We start from the raw sequence: 21,921 nt of genomic DNA on the forward strand, positions 1-21,921 counted from the left end.
CAAAAACACTACCGTGTGAATTGGATCACGTATATCGCTACAACCATGTGTGGGCGTTGTGAACATCTGCAGCATTGTGGTGTTAACAGTGAGCCATCTCACTGTATGCCCACAGCCCATACTTCTGAGGATAAAATAACTATACTTCATTCCCAGCTGGAACTCGTCAACTCAAACAACCACAGCTCAACCAAAAATGGATTCCACACCAGTTATCTACCAGAATGTCGTTGACGCCATTCTAACCATTACTGAACGAACAGAAGCCCCAAAGGATGACCTGGCATGCTATATCTGCAGTCGAGTATACGGGAGCGCGGGCTCGGGTCTTGAAATCAGTTTAGACCTATTGAGCCAGCTCCCCGGTGCCTCCAAGGAGACCTTCATTGAGCACGTCGTGGAACCAGTGCGTACGTGCTGTGGGCATACACTGTGTCTCTCCTGCCTCGGTACGTGGTTTAACAACAATCAGATATGCACATGTCCAATGTGCCGCCACACGCTTCGTCTCCCTGCTGATTTCAACTCCGGAAATACGGATTACGAGGCATCAGTAGCTGGCCTTGAGGGGCTTTGCATAGATACCCGGACGCCTGAGCTAGCAGAGTTTTACAGTATCATGCAAATGGCGTTCCAGACTCGGCCCTTGCTCACCACAGATGAGGACATGCCATTTGTTTGGAATACAAACGCCATGATCTACGACTTGCCCATACTCATGGTCTCTATCGCTCGCCGTTTCCACCTCCAGTCGCTTAGACGACCGGGTCATCTGCCCGGAGACCCTTTCTTTATGCGACGGCACAATCCAATGCTGCCATCTGTGTCAAGCGGCTACGTGCTTGATCCCAACTATTTTGTACGCCCCGATGCGCCGCTCGCCAAGCATGAGCATGTCTTTGAGTTGTACGATGTTCTTCGCCGGCACATCGAGAACCCCGAAGCGGTCTCTTGTCGTGATTCCGCCACGTGCGGTAACTGGAAGGACCTGGCATGGGAAATGTGGTTCAAGGTTGCTTGTCAGGATATGCCCGAGGCTGATGGAGGTATGAGTCGCGAACGGTGGATGGCATATATGTGGTGTGTCATCAAGGCACTTTTCGTTTGGCAGGCGTACTGCCACCGCGCGCAGGAGTTGTTTGATTTGGATTGAATGATTGGAGTTAATACCGCGGGATGTATCTCTCTAGAGCGCCATCATGATTTTTGAAATTAGTGATGGAATAGAGGGATGTTTAGGTCTTTTGTTATAGAATTTCATTGTTTATACCAGATCAAATTTACATTGCTTTTTCACAGTGCATTTTTCTTTCGTAGTATTTTCATTTCATATGTGAATAGAAAAAACCACATCTTGACTCGAACATGTTGATTCGTGTGTCGTGTTCATGGCCATCCAATCTCATTCCACATGCTGCTTTCGTAAAAGCTAAGCGCTTCCTAGACGTTGCTACGCCTGTGCAGAGGGAAGCCAAGACGTCATCTTACACGGCGCCGACCACGGCTTAAACCAGATGAAAGACCTCAATACTGCCATCCTTACACCATAATCCGATTCTCATATCCCAAGCTTTAAAATCAAGCCTGTGAGCCTAGCATACTTGCATTCTCCTCACAAATAAACTAACACCTCACCTCGGCAGCCCATTCCCAACATTCCCCCCAACACCCCCATTACCCCTCTCAGCTCCATTCACAGCCCTCACCCCCGTCCTCGCCCCCGGCTGTCTCGCCAAGGCCAACCTAACCGGCTCCCTTCTCGCCTGTCCAGTCCCGCCACTTGCCACGCCCGCACCTGCACTCGTACTTGCACCCGCAACCTCGCCGCCAGGGCCCCTCCTCAGCAACTCCTCAAGCCCCAGGTCGCGCCACGTCGGCTCTTTCTTGGTCTGTGTCGCGCGCTGTATACCGAAGGCGGCGTGTTGGTCTGGCACGACATCGTCTTCGTCTTCGGGGTTTACGGGCTGCAGGTGCGGCGGGATGTAGATGTCTTCGGGTGTGAGTTGAGAGGAGGTGAGGTTTGTGAATTGTTCGAGGAGGTCGGCGTGGTGTGAGGAGTGCATGTGGAGGTAGGTTGCTGTTGAGTCGCGTGTCTGTGGATAGTTAGTTCTGTAAACTGACTTGTGTAATTGTAGATTTATACCATTTTCAGGGCTGTTGGGTATGAAATTTGTGAATGTGGCGTCTTGTAGTTGGTCGTTGTGCTTATCTTCCATTTTCGCAAGTCTCCAGAAACGCGGAATGCGCCAGCGTTGGAAACTCACCATTGCGACGCTAAGCCAGATGCGGAAACCTATGCCTCCCAGCTCGACCGGGCTTATGCACTTTAGCACACCCCACATTGACCATTCTTCCGGGGCTTAGTTCATCCACAACCCTCGAATTTCACTGGACCTGTGCATCGTCAGTAATCTAGAATGCCCATGCCAAGTGCCTGGCTTGTTTCAACGTGGATATTGCTTCTCTAGCCAGGGTGAAACGTGGCTTCCACGCCTTTCCATCATCAATATGTGAAGTTCATCCCGATTGCCTTTTTCTGTTCATTGTGTGTGTTGTTGTTTTTTGCGACGGAACAGATTCAAGAGATTGCGAAGGATGTATTCTGCTCTGTGGTCGCAGCGGCAGAGCCCGTTGTATTTCGCCATATCTGCTTTTGCGCTCGCGTCGACGATGAAGGCAGAGCTCTTCTACACGGCGCGGAGTCTTGCTATCCAAGACGATTTCATTAACAAGGCTCCAACGATATGTCCTGTTGCTCAGGATGGATTTACAATTGCTACTTTTCCATGGACACACAATCCTACTTGTGTAGATGTCGCCCTGCCTAAAGATGAAGAGACGGGACGCGACGTTCGTCAAATTTTTTGTGCATATACGAATGCCAACTACAATAATGGACGCGGTATCAGTTTTGTAGTCAGTCCGGAGCTTGCAGCTACTGTCACAATGGAGACGTTTGGCATGAGTATTGGCGGCATGGAGGACCAAGTGGGTGGAGAGATGGGCATGTGGGAAGTCAAAGAGGCTGGAGTGAAAGGGAAAGGACTGTTTGCGAGAAAAGATGTGGGTGCAATATTTGCAGGAGAGAGTGTGATCATGCAAACACCAGTGTTGGTTGTAACCAAAGAGTTGTTGGGTACACCGAGCATCTCGGAGAAACGACTTGTTCTGGAGAAAGCGGTTGAGCAGTTACCAACGAAGACCAGGGAAACAGTCAAGAAGCTGGATATGAACGTTGATGGCTCGTTTGAGGATATGGTCACAACAAATGGTATCAGCGTGAAGTGGCCCTGGGTTGATGAGGTCCCGGAACTGCTAGCTATCATTCCAGAAGCAGCTGTAAGTTCAATGTCGAGCAATAAAGACGTCACTGATCCTAACACTATCCAGCGCATCAATCACGCATGCCGTCCCAACACCCTATGGCGTTTTGATGACTACAAACTGTCTTTCGAAGTCGTTGCGCTCACCGAAATCAAGCCCGGTGAAGAAATCACACGAAGCTGTAAGTCACCATGATACCAGACATATCCAGACATATACTAATCGCACTAAAATACAGACGGCTACGAAACACGCCCCCACCACCGACGCATCAAATCCCTCGAAGCAAACTTCGGCTTCATATGCGCCTGCCCCCTCTGCACCGCCAGCGAAACCACCGTCGAAGAATCCAACGACCGTCTCAGCGAGATCAAAGCCCTCAAAGCATCCCTTCCAATCGACGTAAAAGAAACCCCTGAACTCCTTCGCCTTGTAACCAAATTAGTCTCCTTACTCGAGGAAGAGGGGCTCGTAGCCCAACTACCCCAGTATGAAGAGATGATGGCGTACACGTGGAGTAGTTATGGCAAGGAGGATCGCGCGAAGTATTGGGCTGGGAGGGCGCAGAAGCATTGGGAGATTGTGGCTGGGAGGGAGAGTTGGGAGCAGAGGAGGTGTGGGGATTTGGAGAGAAATGTCACGGCGCATCAGACGTGGAGGACTTGGGAGGGAGAGCCTTGGCTTGAGTAAGTGGGAGTGGTGTAGATGATTGAGAGACTTGAGAAAGCCCAGCCACGATTTGCTTCCCTTGTCATACGAGGCGGAGTCTTTGTGATGAATGAAGTGGATGCAATCTCCATTTTAGGCCGTAGATATACTTCTAACTTCATTGGGTACCAATTTCTTCGGAATCACATGAGCGGTAGTCATCTCGTATCAAGTCCACCCCTACTAATAAAAACATCCGAGAAGAGCAAGATAAGGCAGACGCCATCACGTGACCCCACGACATTTCCTTCCTGCATCAGCCAATGACGTCACACATTCTTCACCATCATCGCCAACAGACACGCCTACCTACCACGCCTCTTTCTACACGCCCTTAGCCCCCATCCCATTTCGGCAATCCATACCACCCATGCAAGTCCAATCCCAGGCATCAACGCCACCAGCCACCCTCTCTCAGCCTAACCCTTTCCTGGCAAACCCATGCGAACACCTGCATAGCCACCATGCAAGCGTGGAACCACACACCACCACGCGTTACGGCAATCGCCATCTTCTAGATGCATCTCGAATCTTGAATTTTTCGAATAGACGCCACGTGTTCCAAATCGTTCCATTATGACTGTACCGGCAAGCGGCCTCAACGGCGGAAAGACACGGCACACAAGGCAGCCATGCGCCGAGCGCCGATATGACTACGACGGGCTACGCGTTGAGGGCGTGGAACGCGCTGACGCGGAGTCACGTGATCATTGGTATTTTGTTCTAACCAAATCCTGTTAAGGTGTCAGGGGCGAGTAGGAGTCATATTTGGACTTTGATTTGATCTGTGGGCCGTGTTTGTGCTATGACACGTATTCTAAGTTACTACGCGCGTGATGTCTTCTGCCATGTGTTGCCATGTGTCACTCTGTACTCTATACACTCTGTCACTCCTTTTGTGAAAAACACAGGGGGTCTTCAGCTCCGCCCCTCGTGGCGAATAGGCTAGATCACAGTGTAGTTCAACAAAAGATAGACTAGAAAACTAGGAAGGAAGATGAGGCGGATTACGTGGCTTGTTTCGGCGGCGAGTGGCGAGCGGGAAAAGAACGGAATATGGAGCAAAGTAAGTGGAGAACGAGTAAGTGGTCGGTCTGGTAGACGAGGTAGGTATTGGGAGGGGCGACTAGGTAGCTACGGCGAGTAGATTGGATGGACGAGTAGGTGGACTGGTAGGTGGACAACTCACTTCCTGGGGCCTTACTTTCCATCACCATACTCGTACCGATCGAAAAGAACCCCTGGTCGTACGAGAGATACGCATGTCACCTATCACCTATCACCTATCACATGCCACATCTCATACCGGTCTCTAGCACCAACAGCAGCCTGTATCCCGTCTTTCTTCCAATCCCAGGCTAGCGAATAACCCCGTTCCATTTCACCGGTGCACTGCCCTCCTGGGTAAGCGTGAAAACGTAGGAGCCAGGGAAATGTGGAAGCCTGGTGTCTGTTGCCTGTCTATGTGCATGTGCATGTACGCCCTTTCCTTTTGCCTGGTTTGATAGATGTGAGGCGGACGAGGCAGCCATACAGGTGGTGTGGTCCTGCTAGGCAGACTGATGGGCTTGGTAGCCCAGTGGCCGTAGCCTGGTTGTTTTAAAAGGGCGCTGGCGGCGAGGTTTGGTGCAAAGGGCGGTGGAGCGGGTGAGGTATGTATGAGTGTTAGTTTTTGAGTTTGTCTGCAAGTATATGTGGTTAGTAGGAGTCGCCAAGAACTCACGTGGAGAAGAAAAGAGTATGTAGAGTTTGATTGGTATATTATGTACCAGATATTAGAGTATTTACACATTAATAGATACAATAAAGTGTATACATATACACACAATCCACACAAGGACACTAAATATTAAAAGTACACTTTCTTGCGTAGCGGGACTTTCACCCCTGATTTTCTCATTTCTCTGATCAAAACCCCCTTTTCCCTCCCTCCATCCATCCATCCACTCATTTGAAATATACAAGGCTGATTTGGTATCATGTCTCTCATTGTCAGATAGCAGGCGTGTCGAGCCGAAAGTGCCGACACCGCTAGCTAATAATGGGTTAGCGTCTTAGCAGAACAAAACTCTCAGCGCGCACCTTAGAACAGAGAACAATACAATCAATCATGAACATCCATCACTTTTGTGCAATATCTCATCTAATCTGACACTCATAAACAGTACATCTCGTCCAGACAAAGAAAAAGAGCATGTACCAGCCATGCGAAGCCAAACCAACCAAAACCCCAACCCAATGATGACAGTAAGAAATTACAGACTGAGGTGTATGTGTGTGATAGTGAGTGGTAAAATAAGGGATGTGAGTGTAGATACAAAGATAATAAAAGCTCAGCAAGAACAAACACTCGACTAGAATATATACAGTGAGTGGGTGTTATGAGCTTTACAATACTATGAGACAAAAAGAAAAGAATATAGGAGGTGAGGAACCCAGATTGAGCAGCTGTAAATGTGCATGCTGTTGTAAAAATCACCAAAATATTACCGTTACTCCTGATCTCCGTGAGATGCGACCGTGAAAAAAGAGAAAGAAATTATGTGATGCAAATCATCACCTACGACTCTGCTGCAGCGCCATAACCGCCTGCTCCAGCTGCCGTAGCCTCGAGTCCTTCTCCTCATTCTCATGCCTCAGACGCTTAATCTCAGAGCGCATTTCATCGTCGGCACGGTCGGAAAAGGCCTCTGAACCCAGACGCTTACGCTTCATCATCATGTCGTCGTCGACGTCGCGATGTTGCTGGAAGCTCATGGCGCGGTTGAAGCGGGCCTCTGGGACGTGCGACTCTGGAATGGGAGAGCCGTCGCGCTCGCGGCGGAGCATGTCTCGTCGGATGACGAGGCCGTGCAAGTCCGCTGACATGGAGGTTCGGCGGTGGACGCGGCGGATGTGCTCGGCGAGGTTTTCCTTACGCGTGAAGCCTGCGCCTGAGCTGCGTTTGCAGTCGTGGAAGGGGCAGAAAAGGGATTTGTTGGTGCCGCCGTGCATCTTGTGGACTTCGCGTTCGTGACGCAAAAGGCCGCCGCTGTAGGTAAAACCTTGGAGTTTCTCGCAGCCCTTGACGTTGCACTTGTAAGGTCGGTCATGCTTGTCCATGTGTTTGCTGTGAAAGTTAGTATAATTATATTTTGTAAAAAGATATTTGGGTAAAACTCACCTCCATTCACATTTGCGGTCGAATGATGTTCCAAGACATTCCTGGTATTTGCAGATCATCTTGCCCTCCTCGTTACGCGGCGGTTCCTCGGCGCGCTTGAAGCTGTGGTTCTTTCGTAGCGAAGCATCGTCGTCACCGTCCTGCGAAGAGTCGATGGAAAGTCCTCTGCTGTGAAGCCTGCTGTGGATTCTTGAAGGGCTTGTGAAAGCGGAAACGTGTTCAGCAGAAGTTGGGGACCTTAGTGGAGATTGAGGACCGCCCATGCTGACTGGAGTAGGCATATCGCCGGTAAGAGAAGCAATAGAAACAGTACGTTTATGCTCGTGCGGAAGATGCATGGGAGCGGTGGATTTGGGAGATAGTTCAGCCATTATGTTGTAGTTGTTGTAGTATTGAGGATTCAAGTTCAGTGGCGAGGCCTCAGGCAGGCGGTTAGGTTGATATATATTAGGCGACGCGAAGTCAGTTTGGGGCTGAGCAAAAGACGTGTTCCCAGCTGCTCCGGTGACTCTAACTCTTGGGTCTGGATAGGGAGCGATCAGATGACGCGGACTGTCTTGAGGTGGCAAAGAGTAGGATGGATGCCAAGAGTTTGTGTGGTGTTCAGAGCCAAGAAGCGGAAAGGCCGTGAGTGGCGCAGCAGTGCCTTGATGATGAGGCGAATAAAGATTAACAGGTTGAGCTACCTGAAAATCCTGGGTGGAAGGTGGAAAATAAGTATCTGGGTCTGAGATGGTTAGCTAGGGCAGCGAGATACTTCCAGGCTGAAACCGGGGTCCGTAGAGAAAGGCGTGACTCAAACAGACACGGGACACACTAGGCACTTACTTAGAAGCGGCGATGGCTTCGCCCTTGGCTCAGCCTGACTAACCACGACCGTCGGCAGCCTACTGGTAAGACCATTCGAAATGAGATCGGACCCCCAGGTATCCGTGTTTCGTGCCTGGAACACATCATGTTCAGGGCCCACATGTGCGTTCGGCGCATGTGAGGCCTGCCGCGTCTGTTGGCCAATAAGCTCGCGGCCGAGGCTGACGTCTGTAATGCGTTAGCTCCGAGCGACGGACCCAATGTCACTGTGTAAGCGGTGCGATGGACTGGTCGGGCGACGAGAAGTGCAACACCTACAGTCTGATGATGCCCCAGTATCCCACTGTAAGCTGATGTTTTGCAATACGGCATCCAACGGTATGCGGCCCTTGCTGTTAACCGCGCCCTCATAAAACATCCAACAAACTCCCCATAGTACCGCTAGCGACGGCTTGATAGTCCAGGGAAATGACGTGCTGAGAGCTTGCGGCTTTTCAGCAAACTCGGTGAACCAGGTCAACAATTTGTGCTGCTTCTTGTCGTGCCCACCGCGGAGTAGCTCCTCGAGCACTTTGCGGGCCAAAGCCTCGATGAGCTCAGCTTGCAACCGCAGCAACAAATGCTCATAGTTGGCGACAAACTTCTCGTCAAGCACCAAACCGGCTTCGAGACCCTGTGCCAAGAGCCATTCGTCACCATGCCGCAAGCGACATTCAGACAGGACGTTGATGGCGTCGTGGGCGTCGACTAGAAGCTGAATGGTTTCGTTCAAGGTACATGCCTCAGCAATTCGCGTATTACCGTGTTTGATGAAGAGTTTGTCATTAGCCGCGATAGATGAAAACGCCGTTCTGGTAGCATGCCGCTTGCTGTCGAGCGATCGAAGCACACTGCGTCCGGAGCTTTAGTAGGTGAAACCAAACAAAAGCTACTTAGAACGTACTGTTGCACCTTATCCCCAGCCAAGTTTCGATTAGCGGGAGCAGCCGAGTCGAGCGTCTGCAGCTTGCGCGGCGATCGCCAGGGCTCCCGACCTTTTTGCTGACCAAGGATGCCGTGGGCATGCCGTTGTGAATGCTTCGCACCCCGGACGCCGATCAGAGTCAATCTTCTGGATAGACTTCGGACTTTCGGTGCAAACTTGATGCCAAGATGATCTCCGGTGATTGAGCCATCGAGAACACGCGGCTTCACACGTCGACGAAGCTGTCTGACAAATTGTAGGATTTTCCAAGTAAGGATGATGCCCAAGGGCTTGTCGTTTTGCTGCATCGCCATTGTCAAGCAAGGCTGGCGGTCTGAACTCGTAAGTAGAGGCGTATACAGAACCTTCGCCCCTCAACTGCCGACCCATCTCGTATATAGTCCGACGCCATCTTGGGCGGAGCCTGCGAGAGTGCCTGCCGGTGAGCCTGCCATTGATGACAAGTGTATTGTCAAGCCACATTGCACGGCCACACGGTGTGTGATTGGACCTACTCATGCTGTTGAAGTGCACAGCCACGGTGGGATGCAGCATGACTGCCTGAGGATCATACACCATTCTCTTCACCACCCGTCTCATCCTATCGATCTCGCTGCCTGGCGAAGGACCAGGTCACGCACCTTATCAGTGGTGGGGCGGAGTGATTTTCCTGCTTCTGCTTAAAGCTGCTCAGGCAGAATGTGACATATTCAAGTCGCTGACCGACTTTAACCCGTCGCTGCCTTGGGTCGAAGCCTCTGTTTCCCCAGAACCGGTGTGGTGCCCAGTGCATAAGGATATGCAAGCTTTCAAAGAAGAGATATGATGTGTGGCTAGGATGCGATGACGCGCTGCCGTCACGATTGGTGCTACCGGTACGGCCTTTCGAAACATGGTGGAACGACCCGTGCGATAGCTTCCCAGCACCGGATAATTCCGCGACTGATCTTCGATGAAAGCGGGATGGAAAGTCGATCAAGGTTTGTGCAGCGGGAGAAAGCTTAGGAGATGTGATGTCGTCGGTATCAATAACCTCAACAACCCAACTACTCAGCACCCTGGATGATCCATGCGCATGTTCGGCCGTCATCACGAACAAACGCCTCAAGAACGGTGACGCTCGTAAGCCAAAACCTTCCGCCCCAGGATCCCATTCCTATAACCCGGCGTCGAATCAAAACGACTGGGACATGTCGATGCTAAAACAATCTGCATCTTCCACAAACACCGCAAACCGGACTTACAAATGTCCAAATGCGGACCCTGTGTGCGAGCTGCCAGGGTCTGCCAACTTCCGTTTCCCTTTTCAGCAACGCATGAAGAAGTTTTGAACCTTCGCAACGGAGCGTTATGCTACCGGAACCTTACGGGCCTGAGGCGAACAATGTGTCAAACATGACATGGCTAAGGCGCACCAGAATTACAGTTCCTGCTACTTGCTTCGCTCGTGTAGCTCCATTTTGTCATCTGCAACTGATGCCGCTCGCCCGTTTATGAAACAAGCAATCGACACATGGAAAGCGTAGCGGAACATAGCAAGCTATTTTTGAAACCATGAGCAGTCAGCAAAAAGTCTAGAGCTCTGGCTTGTAGACCGCCTGATAGATATTAACATGTGAAGACTATGGATGAGATGGACGTGAGAAGAGACCATATTCATATGGTTGTAGAGAAGTGTATTGTGCCCGCGGCAGTATGTTATACAGGAACCATGTCTTGGTCGTCGCTGGCTATTCATTTCCACCAGTTCATCACTCATTTACCGTTGCCAACGACTAGTCAGCGACCCCGCCATCTTTTTTCAACCTACTCTGCCCCTCTCATCTACGACCTCAGACCTAGTAGGAAGCTGCCGCCACTGGAGCCACCTCCATTGCCACCGGAGCTGCCGCCGGGTAGGTAGCTGATGTTCGGGTTTCTCGCCAACATCTGTGCAATGTCCTTTTGTGTTTCGATTCGCCTAATCAACACCAATCCATCACCACTCTTCGCTACAGCCTTGGAGATGGTATCGGCCGCCTCGGCTTCACCCTCTGCCCTAATAACGTTTGCCTGTCTCTCTTGCTCGGCCTTTTCTACGATGAAACGCGCGCGCTCGGCTTCTTGTTGTGCGATTTGCTTCTCTTCGACGGCCTTTGTGAATTCTTTGCCGAAGGTCATGTGCGTGATGGAGACGTCCTCAAGAGCAATGTTGAACTCGTTGGCGCGCTTGAGGAGGTCGGTGCGGATGCGGTTAGACACAGCCTCTCGTTGTGTGATGAGTTCTGCGGCGTCGAATTGGGCGACAATAGCTTTCAGAACTTCGTTTCCGATGGAGGGTAGAACACGCTCATCGTAGTCGAGACCAAGGTTCTGATCATTGTGAGCAATCTTGATACAGAAGAGTAGGGTGGGGCGTAAGTACCTGGTAGATCTTAGGCAACTGCTTGACCTCAGGCCGGTGCAACACCCTCAATGTGAGCGTAACCATTTGCAGATCCTTGCTTCCCGTTGTGGTACTAATGTTCCTGGGCCTCGTGCGAACATCGAAGACAATGGCCCGCTGGAGCCATGGTACCAAGAAGTGGGTTCCCTCATTGACGACTTGTTCCTTGACACCGGACAGACGATCGAAGATGACGGCGCGGGTTCCACCTTTGACATCGTAGAGCGATGATTGAACAACCGAGGCGCCGATGGCCAGCGGAACGGCGAAACGGAAAAGTGAAGCGGGCAGTGCGGCCATGGTGGGCGGGTTGGGCGACTTGACGTGGTGAGGCGGTGGTGGGCGAGGTGCGGAGGATTATGAGAAGTGCATGATGCTTCCTCAAAGTGGTGGTCCGTGCTTCTGCGGCGAACCATGTCTATGATTGGCGCATACATGACCTCAACATAGCAATTGAATGATGTATACCAGACGAGAAGCTTGCCAATGGGCAACGTCCAGGTTCGTTCAGTATTCTCTCTGCCTGGGTCTGGATTACTACAGTGCCTGTTCAGCAGAGGAAGGAGGGGCTCTCGTATAGGGCAGGAGGTATTCAGCGTAAAGCAGGTGGACTTGATATGCACACTTAAAAGGATGTATTTATCAACGCTCATGCTTGTATGCACATATGTGAGACCCAATGTCTCATCCGTACTCAATTCTTCCACCACATCATCTTGCCCGGAGCGACAGCTATAGGCACAAGGTCGACTCACTACTGCTCAATAAAGCCCTTGTGCTCCTTGTGCGCCTTATACCAGTAGCTGTCCTCCTTCTTGGGTCGCAGCTCTTCGGACAGCTTGTCAAGAATGACTGCCAGGAGCTTCGTGCGGCCGTCCTCGTTGTCAGCGTCCCGGTTCCAGACGGCGATCTGTACAGCATTCCAACGAACACTGTACGAGATTCCGCAGATGTCGTCATTGAAGGCTGTTATATAATTAGTATTAGATTCATGAGGTTGAAAGCAAGCAACTTACAGGCACGCTTTGTCTCGACGGCTCCCTGCAAGATGTCGCCGACCGCAAGCAGGCACATCTCGTGCCAGAACTGCGACGCCAGGTCCTTGCTGACCTTGAAGTACCATGCTCCACCTCGCATGTTCCGCGGGTCTTCCCAGACCGGCTTCACACCGAGATGGAACAGGTGTATCGAGTCCCGGAGCTTCAGATTCTCAACCGGAATGTTGTTGAAGTGCTGGTAAAACTCCTTGACGGAGACAATCTGCTCTCCAAGTGGCTTGGGACGTGTGAGGTACTCCTCCGATGATGCTGACTTATCCTTGGGTGCGGCTTGCTGACCCTTCTCGGCCCAGAACATCCATTTGAAGCGGAACTCCGGAACGCGTACCGACTTGAAGATGTTGTTGAGCATAGCAGTGCCGCGGGCGGGTGATGCTGTGGCGGACTGTTCCTCGGCTGAGGCAGCGGGGAGGTTGGAGGTGCTAAGCACCGGGAATCGACCAGCCATCGTGGGGAATGTGATGGAAACTGCGGGCTCCTGGGGAATGGTCCGGTTGAGAGTGTCAAGGATGTGTTCGAGAGCGACCTTGGACTGATATGTCAGAGGCTCGCTGGGGTAGGGCACACCGTGCTTGGTAGCGTAGATGAGATCTTCGAGCAGCGAAACGGAGAGGGGCTTGCGAGCTGCAGCCGAAGTCCTGAGATTCTTGCGAATGTCGTTGGCGGAGTCGTGAAATTGGCGGTCACTAGAGTAGCTGTGGTCAGCATGTTGAGCAACAGAGGCCCTGAGCATGCGAATGAGACGATTGGTTTCGTTCATGGTCATGGTAGTGCATGTGGTAGAGTAGAGTGGGGCAGAGATGTGCAATGACTTGAAATCTTGAAATAGATATAGGAAACTGGCGGTTTGTGCATTGGGAGTTTGTGAAGTGTGTGTGTGACGAAGGAAAGGAAGTCAAGGACGAGCGACTGCAGGGATCGTATGTCTGCTCTGGTGAAGACGTACAATAGTAGTAACTACGGCTATTGTGGGCTTCGCTTGATTGACGCACGGTTTGAAGACGGTGAAAGTGAAAGTGAGAGGTGAAGACGAGTATAGCCAATAGAGTGCGAGCGTGACGAGAATCGTGGGCCAAGAAACCAAAACAGGAGTGAAGACGCAACTTTGACTCTAGGGTAGTGCAGGCCCGTAGCAGGAGATTGTTGGGGTTGCGGGGAACGTGGAGAAGACATTGTATGCGAGCATGTGGCCAATTCGAGTTTCAGGGGATAGGCCAAGGAAAAAGAATGGTTGAAGATGACGGAGACATTTGGGAAACATGAATAAAGGAGACTACACATACCGAATAGAATAGCAGCTATCAAATTGTGCTGTACAGAGACGTCTAAGCCCTCGATATGGGTCGTTTGCAAGGTCGTGGAAGTCGGAGGTGGGGTAGTCGTGAGATTACAGACAGATGGGAGATGGAGAGAGCGGACAACGCAGCAGCAAGACAAGAAAGATTGACAAGAAGGCGTGATGTCGGATATGTACGAGGCCAGCTGGACCTTTAAGAGGTTAAACGGCCCCCGGAGTCCACAAGCCAGCGATGCAGGCGCCCGCTCTAAACGCGTTTCAAGACGCCGTTTCAAGGACCCCTGCTGACACCCAACGAGTCGTCTGCAGCCTTAGGCCAATGTACAAACGCATGCTTCTGCTGACGGTGCTGAACGCTGGCTTTCGTCCAAACATTTGAAAAGTAATGTATTCGGAGAAAGCGAATGGTCAAGCCTGCGGAGGTGACGTAGGGCCTCCGCGCCTGCAGATTCGGTACCATTCCGCGAGATCTGCACGCCCCAGGCCGGAACGAAACTTTGGTACTTGCACAAGATTTTTTCCCTAGACTTCACAAGCCACTTCAAAACGCGTAATATCGCCCAAGTACGACACCCAACCGTAACAGAATACGACCGGCTCGAGTCTTGTGTTTGGAAACATGTCGCCCTACCTACACGAAGCCGTTGCACACCGGAGCAAGCGTGTGCGCTTCTCCAACGAGCCTTCCTCGCCGTCAGCGTCGTCCGAGTCCGCTCTTGCCTCTACGAATGCCGCCGATGAATGCACTACCAACCCAAGCGACCTTGGAACATCAGATAGCGATAGCGAGTTATCTGAGTCGAGCGAGGAGCCCAGTAGCGACGAAAGCTCTAGTGAAGAGGAAGACGATGAAGACACCGAGATGGAGGAACAGGAGGGGCAGGATGGCGTTGTAAACCTACGCGCGAATAGAGGCAAGAAGCCAGTAATGAGACTGGGGAATGAGGATCTAGGGCCAGACATTCGCGACTTCCTAAAAGATTTCCTGCCACAGCTCAAGGCAGCGAATGAGGAGTTGGAGGCACAGAAGAAGGCAGGCACGCTAAAGAGTCTAGATGCCGGACTAGAGGAAGAGGGCGAGCCGTATATTGAGATGGTGAGTAGCATTGTGCATTTATGAGGATACTACTGATCATCCATCTAGAATCTCGGTCTCGGCGTACTAGAAGAAAAAGACCCCAATGCGAACAGCGATTCAGACAGCGCGAGCGATACAGAAGACGGCGACGACACGGAAAAAGACGTAATGAGCAAGCTATTGGGCCGTGAGAAGAAGAAGCAAGATCCTGCGGCTATCGAGGTGGTTCGGGACACGACTTTATAAGGATTGAGTCGTGGTGGGAGGGCAGAAGCTGGAAACTGCATCTACAATATGCAGGGGGTTATGTGGATACTCGCGCCTTCTGATCCATCGCAACTTCCCCATTACAGCCCTGGTCCAAAAACACCACATACAATTTGAATCCCGCTTACTCCACTCCACGCCAGCCTTCCCTACGCCGCATGTCCAATTCCTCCCTTCGCCCACGTTGCATCCGCATTCTCATGGATCCTGGGCACTTCGATATACTCCCTCACCTCCTTCTTCCTCTTGTAGTCACTTGCAAACCTCTGATCCCTCTCCGCCAACCTCTTCTCGAAATCCGGCATCTGATCAGCAGCCGTATAACTCGTCATCAACTGTGGCGGCCCCAACGGTAACTTGTCCCCGCGATCCGTCTGCCACAAGTGGTAGATCTTACCATATAGTTCGACGACCTCTTCCATCTCCCTGTTCTCAGCAACTTCCCACGCGGCTTCCGGAACGCCAGTGGGCCGTGGCATAATCAGCATTCCAGACTTTACCTCGAAGACGTGTGAGTGCCAGAGCTTTTGCTCTTCGGCCTCGAGTGTTGAGTAGAGTTTTGGTGAGATCATGTATTCTTTGGGTTGGGTTAGCTGGGGGTTATGATACAGGAAAAGAGTGGATTATCTTACCAATGCCAATGATTCGTGCACCCGGCTCGGGCGAGTCATAGAGGATACATTGCCGGACTTCGTCGTTTAGATGGGCACAGTAGTGGTTTGCTTCTACGGCAGCACGTTTTGGCTCGTGGGCGTATGCGTGGAAGGCGTTGAGGTGGGCGCATACGCGTTTGACTGGAGCGAAGTTCTACAGATGGTTAGTAGTGCCACTTTAGAAGAATTAATAGAAATACTTGAGTTATTCCGGCGCCTGCTTCGAGTGCACTGTTGTATGTGCTTTCTGGCTCACCGGCCGTCTTGTTGCTCACGGGGATTGCATCCATTGTCTTCGTTTCTGGTGGTGGTTGATTGTGTGTAGTTGATGAAGTTGAAATATGAACTCGCAGCTTTTTGAATTGATACCCGTTTCCTGATATTTCTCATATGAAAGAAAGTAAAGTCGAATGACCTTGTCAAATAATTGACCGGGGTTGACGTCATGATGATACCTCATTGGGTAACAGCGGGTCCTGCACCTACCGTTGCTTGTCGTCAAGTCTTCTGCGTCTATTGAACATACATTCTTTGCTTAATTATGAATTAATACATTGAGATAATATAGTAGGACGCAAGCGGTGAGTATACTCTCTAGCAAACTCAAACCTCAACAACCTTTTTACTTCCCATTACAACGCTCAATCTCCCCTACACCTCTTCAAATAAAAAGCTCCCCATACCCATCTCCCTCCCCTTGCTCAACATCCGCCCTCATCGGCGTCTCAAACTGCACCCCATTCTGCGCCTCCCCCAGCGTAACTGGCAACTCCATCTCCCTCCAAATCCCCTGTATCCTCCTCGCACTCTCCAAAAACCTATCCTGCAACCTCTCATACCCGTCCACCGTCAACACCCCATCTTTCTTCCTAAACTCGCCCCCAACCATGACATGTTTGATATCCCCCACATTCGCATGCAACACAACCGCCGCCACGGGATCCGTCCAACCCAGTAAACTGGGCGCCCGCCCATTCCACACCAGTAAATCCGCCTTTGCGCCAGCACACAAGACACCGATGTCTGAGCGTCGCAGTGCTAGCGCCCCGTTGCGTGTGGCGAGTAGGAAGGCTTGGGTTGCTGACATGGGGTTCTCCGCTGGAAGCTCGCGGCGGTCGATGACTTCGCGGTAGAAGATTTTTCGGACGGATTGTAGCCACAGGCGCGCTTGCGTTAGGACGTCAGAGGAAAAGGTAAAGTGCGTGTCGATTCCTAGGGCGGATTGGTCGAGAATTAGGTGGCTGTTTGGGTGGAGGTGGCCATAGTGCATTTCAGACTCTGGGGTTGTGGAGATGTAGTGGTTGTGTTGGCGGAGTAGCTGGGCGTCTGTTGGGGTGTGGTAGCTGGCGTGGGCGAAGATGATGGGGATGGATTGGTTGAGGAAGGAGAAGGTGTTGTGCAGGAGAGAGGGGAAGTTTTTGGCACCGTAGACGCCGCCGTTTGCGTGGGTGGTGACGACTGAGACGTTGGATTCGCTGGGTTGGGTTAGTCATCTTTATGGTGCCTGGTGAAGGGGTTAATTACCGTGCTAGATCGAGGATTTTACGTGTTTGGTTCTGTTCGGCGGTGTTGAAACCATCGTAGGAAATTCCTAACCGCGTAGACGAGTTGGAGAAACGTTGGTCGGCAACTAAATCCTGGAAAAGCTCTACCTGGGCATCAAAGGTAAAGTTTGTATAGCTGCCAAAGTTATACGCCCATTCAGTCCTAACACCGCTCTCGAATGTTGCGTCCAGCGCAGCCTTGGAGTGTGCTGCCGACCATGCACAATGAGGAAAGTCTACAATCGTAGTGACGCCGCCGTTCAACGCCTCAAGCATCCCAACAAGCTGACCAATATACACATCCTCGGGCGTAAACAGCCTACTGGCAGGTGAACTCGTGCCATAACGCTCAAAGTACCTCATCAACGTCGTATTAGATCCCAGCGTCTTGAACGCAGTCTGCCAGCTATGCCGATGCGTGTCTATGAAGCCCGTCGATATAATATCGTTTGTCGCATCGACGACGTCCAGATCATGCGGTAAAGTGCCATTATAAGATCCCGAGAAAACGGTGGTTATAGAATCGTCCTCTACCAAGACAGAGCCGTTGCGGAGTATGTCGAGGCGCTGGGCCGATTGATCCCACGCTATAACCGTCCCGCCCGCGAAGAGTGTCGCAGCATCGATGAGGGAGATGAGCGATGTGAGTGCGAGGAGAGATAGGCAAGACGAAGCACGAAGCATTTTGACAAGAATTTTCCACATAGCGACGTGCGACTTCACCTGGACGACGACGACTTATACGTACTACTCCATCTTTTCTACAAAATTGATATCATACCACGAACAGCGTTTCTTGGCCGACGTGTACGAACAACTCTTCTCCATCGTCCATAACCCACTTCCAACTCCAACTCACACTCGTGACGTCCAGCCAAGCCTCAGCAAACTCATCCATTTCCAGTGGACCCCAATTACCCAATGCCAAGTCCCCCTTCCCTTCTCTACCCGGCGCCTTCCGCTAGGCACCCACCGCGCCTTCCCGCACAGATCATCTCGTACCCATCGCGCCTTCCCACGCTAGCACGGTCCGCTCCTCCCTCGAATACTTAAACAGCAGGCGCCCTCCGGTCGCTCCTGCTTCTTTTCTCTTTTTTTTTTCATACTTACCTTCTTGCGATGACCCAGCTCAAAGATTGGGTTCATCTGACAGTCCCGTCTGCATGGCACAGCGCGGTATGGGATTGTTACGAGCTTCCTTCGGGAATCTCGGCGGGGCAATTTTTGCTGGTCGTTCTGCTATATGCAGGCTCTTTTCATTGATGCTGTCCACTTTGGTGGTGGCTCGAGGAAGAGGTTTTTGTGATGTCTGTTGGGGGTAAGCTAGCTGTTGAGATGTGTGTGGTTGTCGCGTCGCTGCGAGGTACTTGTTCCCATAGTCTCATTGAGTGTAGAAGTAGATAGTAGCTGCCTCTGTTGCTTGTCGTGAGGACGCTGGGAGAGCCTCCTTCTGTTGACGTCATGGCTTGAATATGTTCATATACTTTTTCGTCAGACATTGCCAGAGTGCCATGAAGTTACCGAAGTAATGTGAGTTGGAGCTGCTCAGGTGAAGAGGCTGCTCATGTGTCTAGGCGAGCTCGTCACCTCCGCGGTCGCCGCATGTTGAAGTTTTTACGCATCGTCAACATCACCACATGGCTATCATGTCTTCGACACATGAAGCCAATGCCATTGTTCGAGGCAGTAAGCAGCAGCCACCTTCGCGCAATCTGTTCTCTGTCCCCGCGCCGATTAAGCAGCTTTTTGACCAATTCCCTCTACTCACATACCCCGTCAACGACCTCCCACAACGCGCACCGCAACATCACAATGCACACGTGCTATATGTCTTTACTACAGATAAAGGCGCGATTAGAGGCGCACCATCGTATAACCCAGCGTGCTTGAAATGGCAGGTAAGTCTCAGAATGCTCCCCACGCCCCGCTACTGAAGCTTACAATGTGGCAGGCCTATCTCAAGTTTTCTAAAATCCCTTTTCAAACCGCCTCAGCGAACAACCATGCCTCGCCGAGCGGCTCACTACCCTTTCTGCTTCCCGCGTCTCCAGATCCATACAAGGAGACACAACCTGTACCTTCTGGCAAGCTACAGCGATGGGCCTTGAACAACAGCGAGAGTCCAATAAAAGAGCCAGGAGACTCGCGGTACGAGGCCTACCATAGTCTGCTTGACCATCGGATACGGAGAGCCTGGGTACGCAAACCATGAAAGGCTACTCGACTGTAATTAACACATACCAGCTCTACACCATCTACCTTTCCCAGAACAGCACCACCATCGCCGAGCCTCTCTACATCCTCCCTACCTCGCGCAACTCCTTCGTACGCCTCACAATATCCCGCGAACTGCGTCTAGCAGCCGAGCAAGAACTGCTAAAGTACTCGAGCATAATAAATGACGAAACGCTCTACAACCAAGCAGACGAGGCATTTGCTGCTTTGGAGACGCTGCTAGGAAAGGACAAGTGGTTCTTTGGAGCAGAGACACCGGGCGTCTTCGATGCGAGTGTATTTGCGTACACACATTTGCTGTTGGAGGCACGACTGGGCAAGGGATGGGCGGACACAAGGTTACGGGACGCGCTAATGGCGCGCAAACGCCTGGTCACGCATCGAGATCGGATTCTGGCAGAGTATTTTGCCGACGCGGCTTGAAGGGAGCGGGTACGCAAAGGTTAGATGTGTATAACATGATTGTATGAAGAGAAACGAGCATCACTACAGCGATAATATTACTATTGCGCTGTGGATATCTTATCGAGGCATAATACCAACTTTGCATGGCAATTCATCCTAAGCTTTGTCCAAGGTTGATGGATGCTGGTCATCGCCACTGGCATTTCCTTAGCGCGAGCCCAGAACGCGAACTACCTATGCACATGTGAGTCATGCTACGGGAAGCTGCACGACATGTTTGCCTGAATAGGAAATACTGGATACATGCTCGGCGTACACAGGGCGCGGCGAAAGGTGGAGTTATTGGTTCCTCGTAGCAACGATGTTCAGGCACCCATCCTCATAAATAGCATCCACGGTGCTAATATGTTTCTTGGACTGTCTGAGATCAACAAAGACAGCGTCCTCGTACCTCTTTTCTTCCAAACAGGAATTGAAAACTTCAGAACAAGATACCACGACGAGCACGAGTCAAAATGACACACCCAACATCCGTAAACATGACATTCGACACTTCCCTCATAGACGTCAAACCACCACCTCCCATCTCCAACGAGAACACCTCTTTTACATCGACCACCGCCTCGGACTCCACAATCGACATGGGTCCACCCACCAAACCTGTCCAACACATGCACACACAAGCCGCTTACAACGAATGGGCTTCCATCTACGACACCGACGGCAACATACTCCAAGCAATCGACGACCTGGAACTTTCTTCCCTGCTGCCCGGCTTGCTATCTTCTGTATCCTCCAGCGGTGGCGAGGGGGCAGGACATGAGATTAATATCCTAGATCTGGGGTGTGGTACTGGACGCAATACAGCGAAGTTGCTGCGGTATGATTGGCGTGGTAGTGGAGTGGGGAGGGTGAATGTTGTGGGTTTGGATTTTTCGGAGAAGATGTTGGGGGTTGCGGGGGGGAAGTTGGAGGGGTTGGTTGATGGAAAGGAGGGTAGGGTGACGTTCAGATTGGAGTGTTGTGATTGTTTTCCTACCGCCTCCTCCTCCCCATCCTCCTCACCTCTACCTACCCCGCTACATACCCTCCCCCCCGTTCAACCTAACCATCTCAACCCTCGTCCTCGAACACATCCCCCTAACCGCCTTCTTCGCCACACTCTCCGCCACACTAGCGCCCGGCGGCACGGCGCTCGTCACTAATATGCACGAGGACATGGGCAAAGTTAGTCAAGCGGGGTTTGTGAGAAAGGATGGGGTGAAGGTTAGGGGCACGAGTTGGATTTATGGGATCGAGGGGGTTGTGGAGTGTGCGAGGGGGGTGGGGTTAGAGGTGAGGGATGTGAGGGAGAGGGCGGTGGGGAGGGAGGATGTTGATGGTGCGAGGCTGGGGGAGAGGGGGGAGGAAGTGGGTGGGTGTTAGGGTTTGGGTTGGGTTTGTGTTTGTTAAGAGGGGTGTGTGAGTGATGGGTTGATTGGAAGGGATTCCAGTGATATAGCGTCTTACATAGCTCAGTTGAAAAGAATATGCTGCCTTCCATCCTAAACTCTCATGAAATCATCGTCCATACCCTCACCTATACTGGTCAGATCCACCCAAAACGCCAGCGTACTTACAACTAAGCGTCTCGTACCCTGTGGACTCGACACAGCAGCCTGCATCTCTCACTCACTGCGTGTCCACGCATTGCAATTTTCGAGGAATTGTTGTAGAGCACGGGATAGACGTTGCAGAGGATAGTGTGGGGTCGATGGCGATGTTGTTCCAGGTGGTCCAGTGAGTGGTGGCTAAAACAGTCTGAGATGTCATTTGCATCGGATAGTCAGGCCGTGGCTCCAAAGTCAGATTGGCCCAACACAACCTCGTTACCTCAAAGACCGGTACTTGGTTACGGGACTATCGTGGTGGTCCTACGATCATGCTCGTATACCACGAAGTTTTCCCTTAGTTTGCGGCCTTTTACCCGTCATCTGTCTTTCAGAAATGA

The 21,921-nt window shown here is 51.5% G+C and overlaps 12 protein-coding genes across 12 annotated transcripts; 6 read left to right on the forward strand and 6 right to left on the reverse strand.

Annotated features, from left to right (window-relative positions):
• Positions 1 to 196: 196 nt before the first annotated feature.
• PtrM4_109770 (uncharacterized protein) lies at positions 197 to 1,153 on the forward strand (the record flags this gene model as incomplete). The annotated part of the gene is made up of 2 exons (XM_066107859.1): positions 197 to 406; positions 473 to 1,153. 2 exons carry the CDS (start codon positions 197 to 199, stop codon positions 1,151 to 1,153), a joined length of 891 nt encoding a protein of 296 aa, XP_065962308.1.
• A 478-nt stretch (positions 1,154 to 1,631) lies between these two features.
• On the reverse strand, positions 1,632 to 2,342 carry PtrM4_109780 (Apc13p multi-domain protein; the record flags this gene model as incomplete). Its single annotated transcript, XM_001935790.2, has 2 exons — positions 1,632 to 2,093; positions 2,265 to 2,342. The coding sequence occupies 2 exons, from the start codon at positions 2,340 to 2,342 to the stop codon at positions 1,632 to 1,634; spliced, it is 540 nt and encodes a 179-aa protein (XP_001935825.2).
• A 328-nt stretch (positions 2,343 to 2,670) lies between these two features.
• PtrM4_109790 (protein containing SET domain protein) lies at positions 2,671 to 4,014 on the forward strand (the record flags this gene model as incomplete). Its single annotated transcript, XM_001935789.2, has 3 exons — positions 2,671 to 3,339; positions 3,391 to 3,505; positions 3,563 to 4,014. 3 exons carry the CDS (start codon positions 2,671 to 2,673, stop codon positions 4,012 to 4,014), a joined length of 1,236 nt encoding a protein of 411 aa, XP_001935824.2.
• Positions 4,015 to 6,588: 2,574 nt separating this feature from the next.
• Positions 6,589 to 9,283, reverse strand: PtrM4_109800 (uncharacterized protein; the record flags this gene model as incomplete). The annotated part of the gene is made up of 5 exons (XM_066107860.1): positions 6,589 to 7,141; positions 7,196 to 7,922; positions 8,024 to 8,233; positions 8,324 to 8,895; positions 8,949 to 9,283. The coding sequence occupies 5 exons, from the start codon at positions 9,281 to 9,283 to the stop codon at positions 6,589 to 6,591; spliced, it is 2,397 nt and encodes a 798-aa protein (XP_065962309.1).
• Positions 9,284 to 9,982: 699 nt separating this feature from the next.
• On the forward strand, positions 9,983 to 10,300 carry PtrM4_109810 (uncharacterized protein; the record flags this gene model as incomplete). The annotated part of the gene is made up of 1 exon (XM_066107861.1): positions 9,983 to 10,300. The coding sequence occupies one exon, from the start codon at positions 9,983 to 9,985 to the stop codon at positions 10,298 to 10,300; it is 318 nt and encodes a 105-aa protein (XP_065962310.1).
• Positions 10,301 to 10,793: 493 nt separating this feature from the next.
• PtrM4_109820 (HflC, Membrane protease subunit, stomatin/prohibitin protein) lies at positions 10,794 to 11,694 on the reverse strand (the record flags this gene model as incomplete). The annotated part of the gene is made up of 2 exons (XM_001935787.2): positions 10,794 to 11,321; positions 11,374 to 11,694. 2 exons carry the CDS (start codon positions 11,692 to 11,694, stop codon positions 10,794 to 10,796), a joined length of 849 nt encoding a protein of 282 aa, XP_001935822.1.
• A 454-nt stretch (positions 11,695 to 12,148) lies between these two features.
• On the reverse strand, positions 12,149 to 13,218 carry PtrM4_109830 (CDC33, Translation initiation factor 4E (eIF-4E); the record flags this gene model as incomplete). The annotated part of the gene is made up of 2 exons (XM_001935786.2): positions 12,149 to 12,360; positions 12,411 to 13,218. 2 exons carry the CDS (start codon positions 13,216 to 13,218, stop codon positions 12,149 to 12,151), a joined length of 1,020 nt encoding a protein of 339 aa, XP_001935821.2.
• A 1,150-nt stretch (positions 13,219 to 14,368) lies between these two features.
• On the forward strand, positions 14,369 to 15,073 carry PtrM4_109840 (Utp14 multi-domain protein; the record flags this gene model as incomplete). Its single annotated transcript, XM_001935785.2, has 2 exons — positions 14,369 to 14,845; positions 14,894 to 15,073. 2 exons carry the CDS (start codon positions 14,369 to 14,371, stop codon positions 15,071 to 15,073), a joined length of 657 nt encoding a protein of 218 aa, XP_001935820.1.
• Positions 15,074 to 15,243: 170 nt separating this feature from the next.
• Positions 15,244 to 16,037, reverse strand: PtrM4_109850 (DUF1264 domain containing protein; the record flags this gene model as incomplete). The annotated part of the gene is made up of 3 exons (XM_001935784.2): positions 15,244 to 15,671; positions 15,727 to 15,901; positions 15,948 to 16,037. 3 exons carry the CDS (start codon positions 16,035 to 16,037, stop codon positions 15,244 to 15,246), a joined length of 693 nt encoding a protein of 230 aa, XP_001935819.1.
• Positions 16,038 to 16,408: 371 nt separating this feature from the next.
• On the reverse strand, positions 16,409 to 17,975 carry PtrM4_109860 (amidohydrolase family protein; the record flags this gene model as incomplete). The annotated part of the gene is made up of 2 exons (XM_066107862.1): positions 16,409 to 17,222; positions 17,272 to 17,975. 2 exons carry the CDS (start codon positions 17,973 to 17,975, stop codon positions 16,409 to 16,411), a joined length of 1,518 nt encoding a protein of 505 aa, XP_065962311.1.
• Positions 17,976 to 18,937: 962 nt separating this feature from the next.
• Positions 18,938 to 19,949, forward strand: PtrM4_109870 (DUF2731 domain containing protein; the record flags this gene model as incomplete). Its single annotated transcript, XM_001935782.2, has 3 exons — positions 18,938 to 19,189; positions 19,243 to 19,488; positions 19,536 to 19,949. 3 exons carry the CDS (start codon positions 18,938 to 18,940, stop codon positions 19,947 to 19,949), a joined length of 912 nt encoding a protein of 303 aa, XP_001935817.1.
• Positions 19,950 to 20,446: 497 nt separating this feature from the next.
• On the forward strand, positions 20,447 to 20,846 carry PtrM4_109880 (uncharacterized protein; the record flags this gene model as incomplete). Its single annotated transcript, XM_066107863.1, has 2 exons — positions 20,447 to 20,719; positions 20,769 to 20,846. 2 exons carry the CDS (start codon positions 20,447 to 20,449, stop codon positions 20,844 to 20,846), a joined length of 351 nt encoding a protein of 116 aa, XP_065962312.1.
• Positions 20,847 to 21,921: the final 1,075 nt, after the last annotated feature.

This window comes from Pyrenophora tritici-repentis, chromosome 5 (genome assembly GCF_003171515.1).
Source record: "Pyrenophora tritici-repentis strain M4 chromosome 5, whole genome shotgun sequence".
NCBI classification, from domain to species: domain Eukaryota; kingdom Fungi; phylum Ascomycota; class Dothideomycetes; order Pleosporales; family Pleosporaceae; genus Pyrenophora; species Pyrenophora tritici-repentis.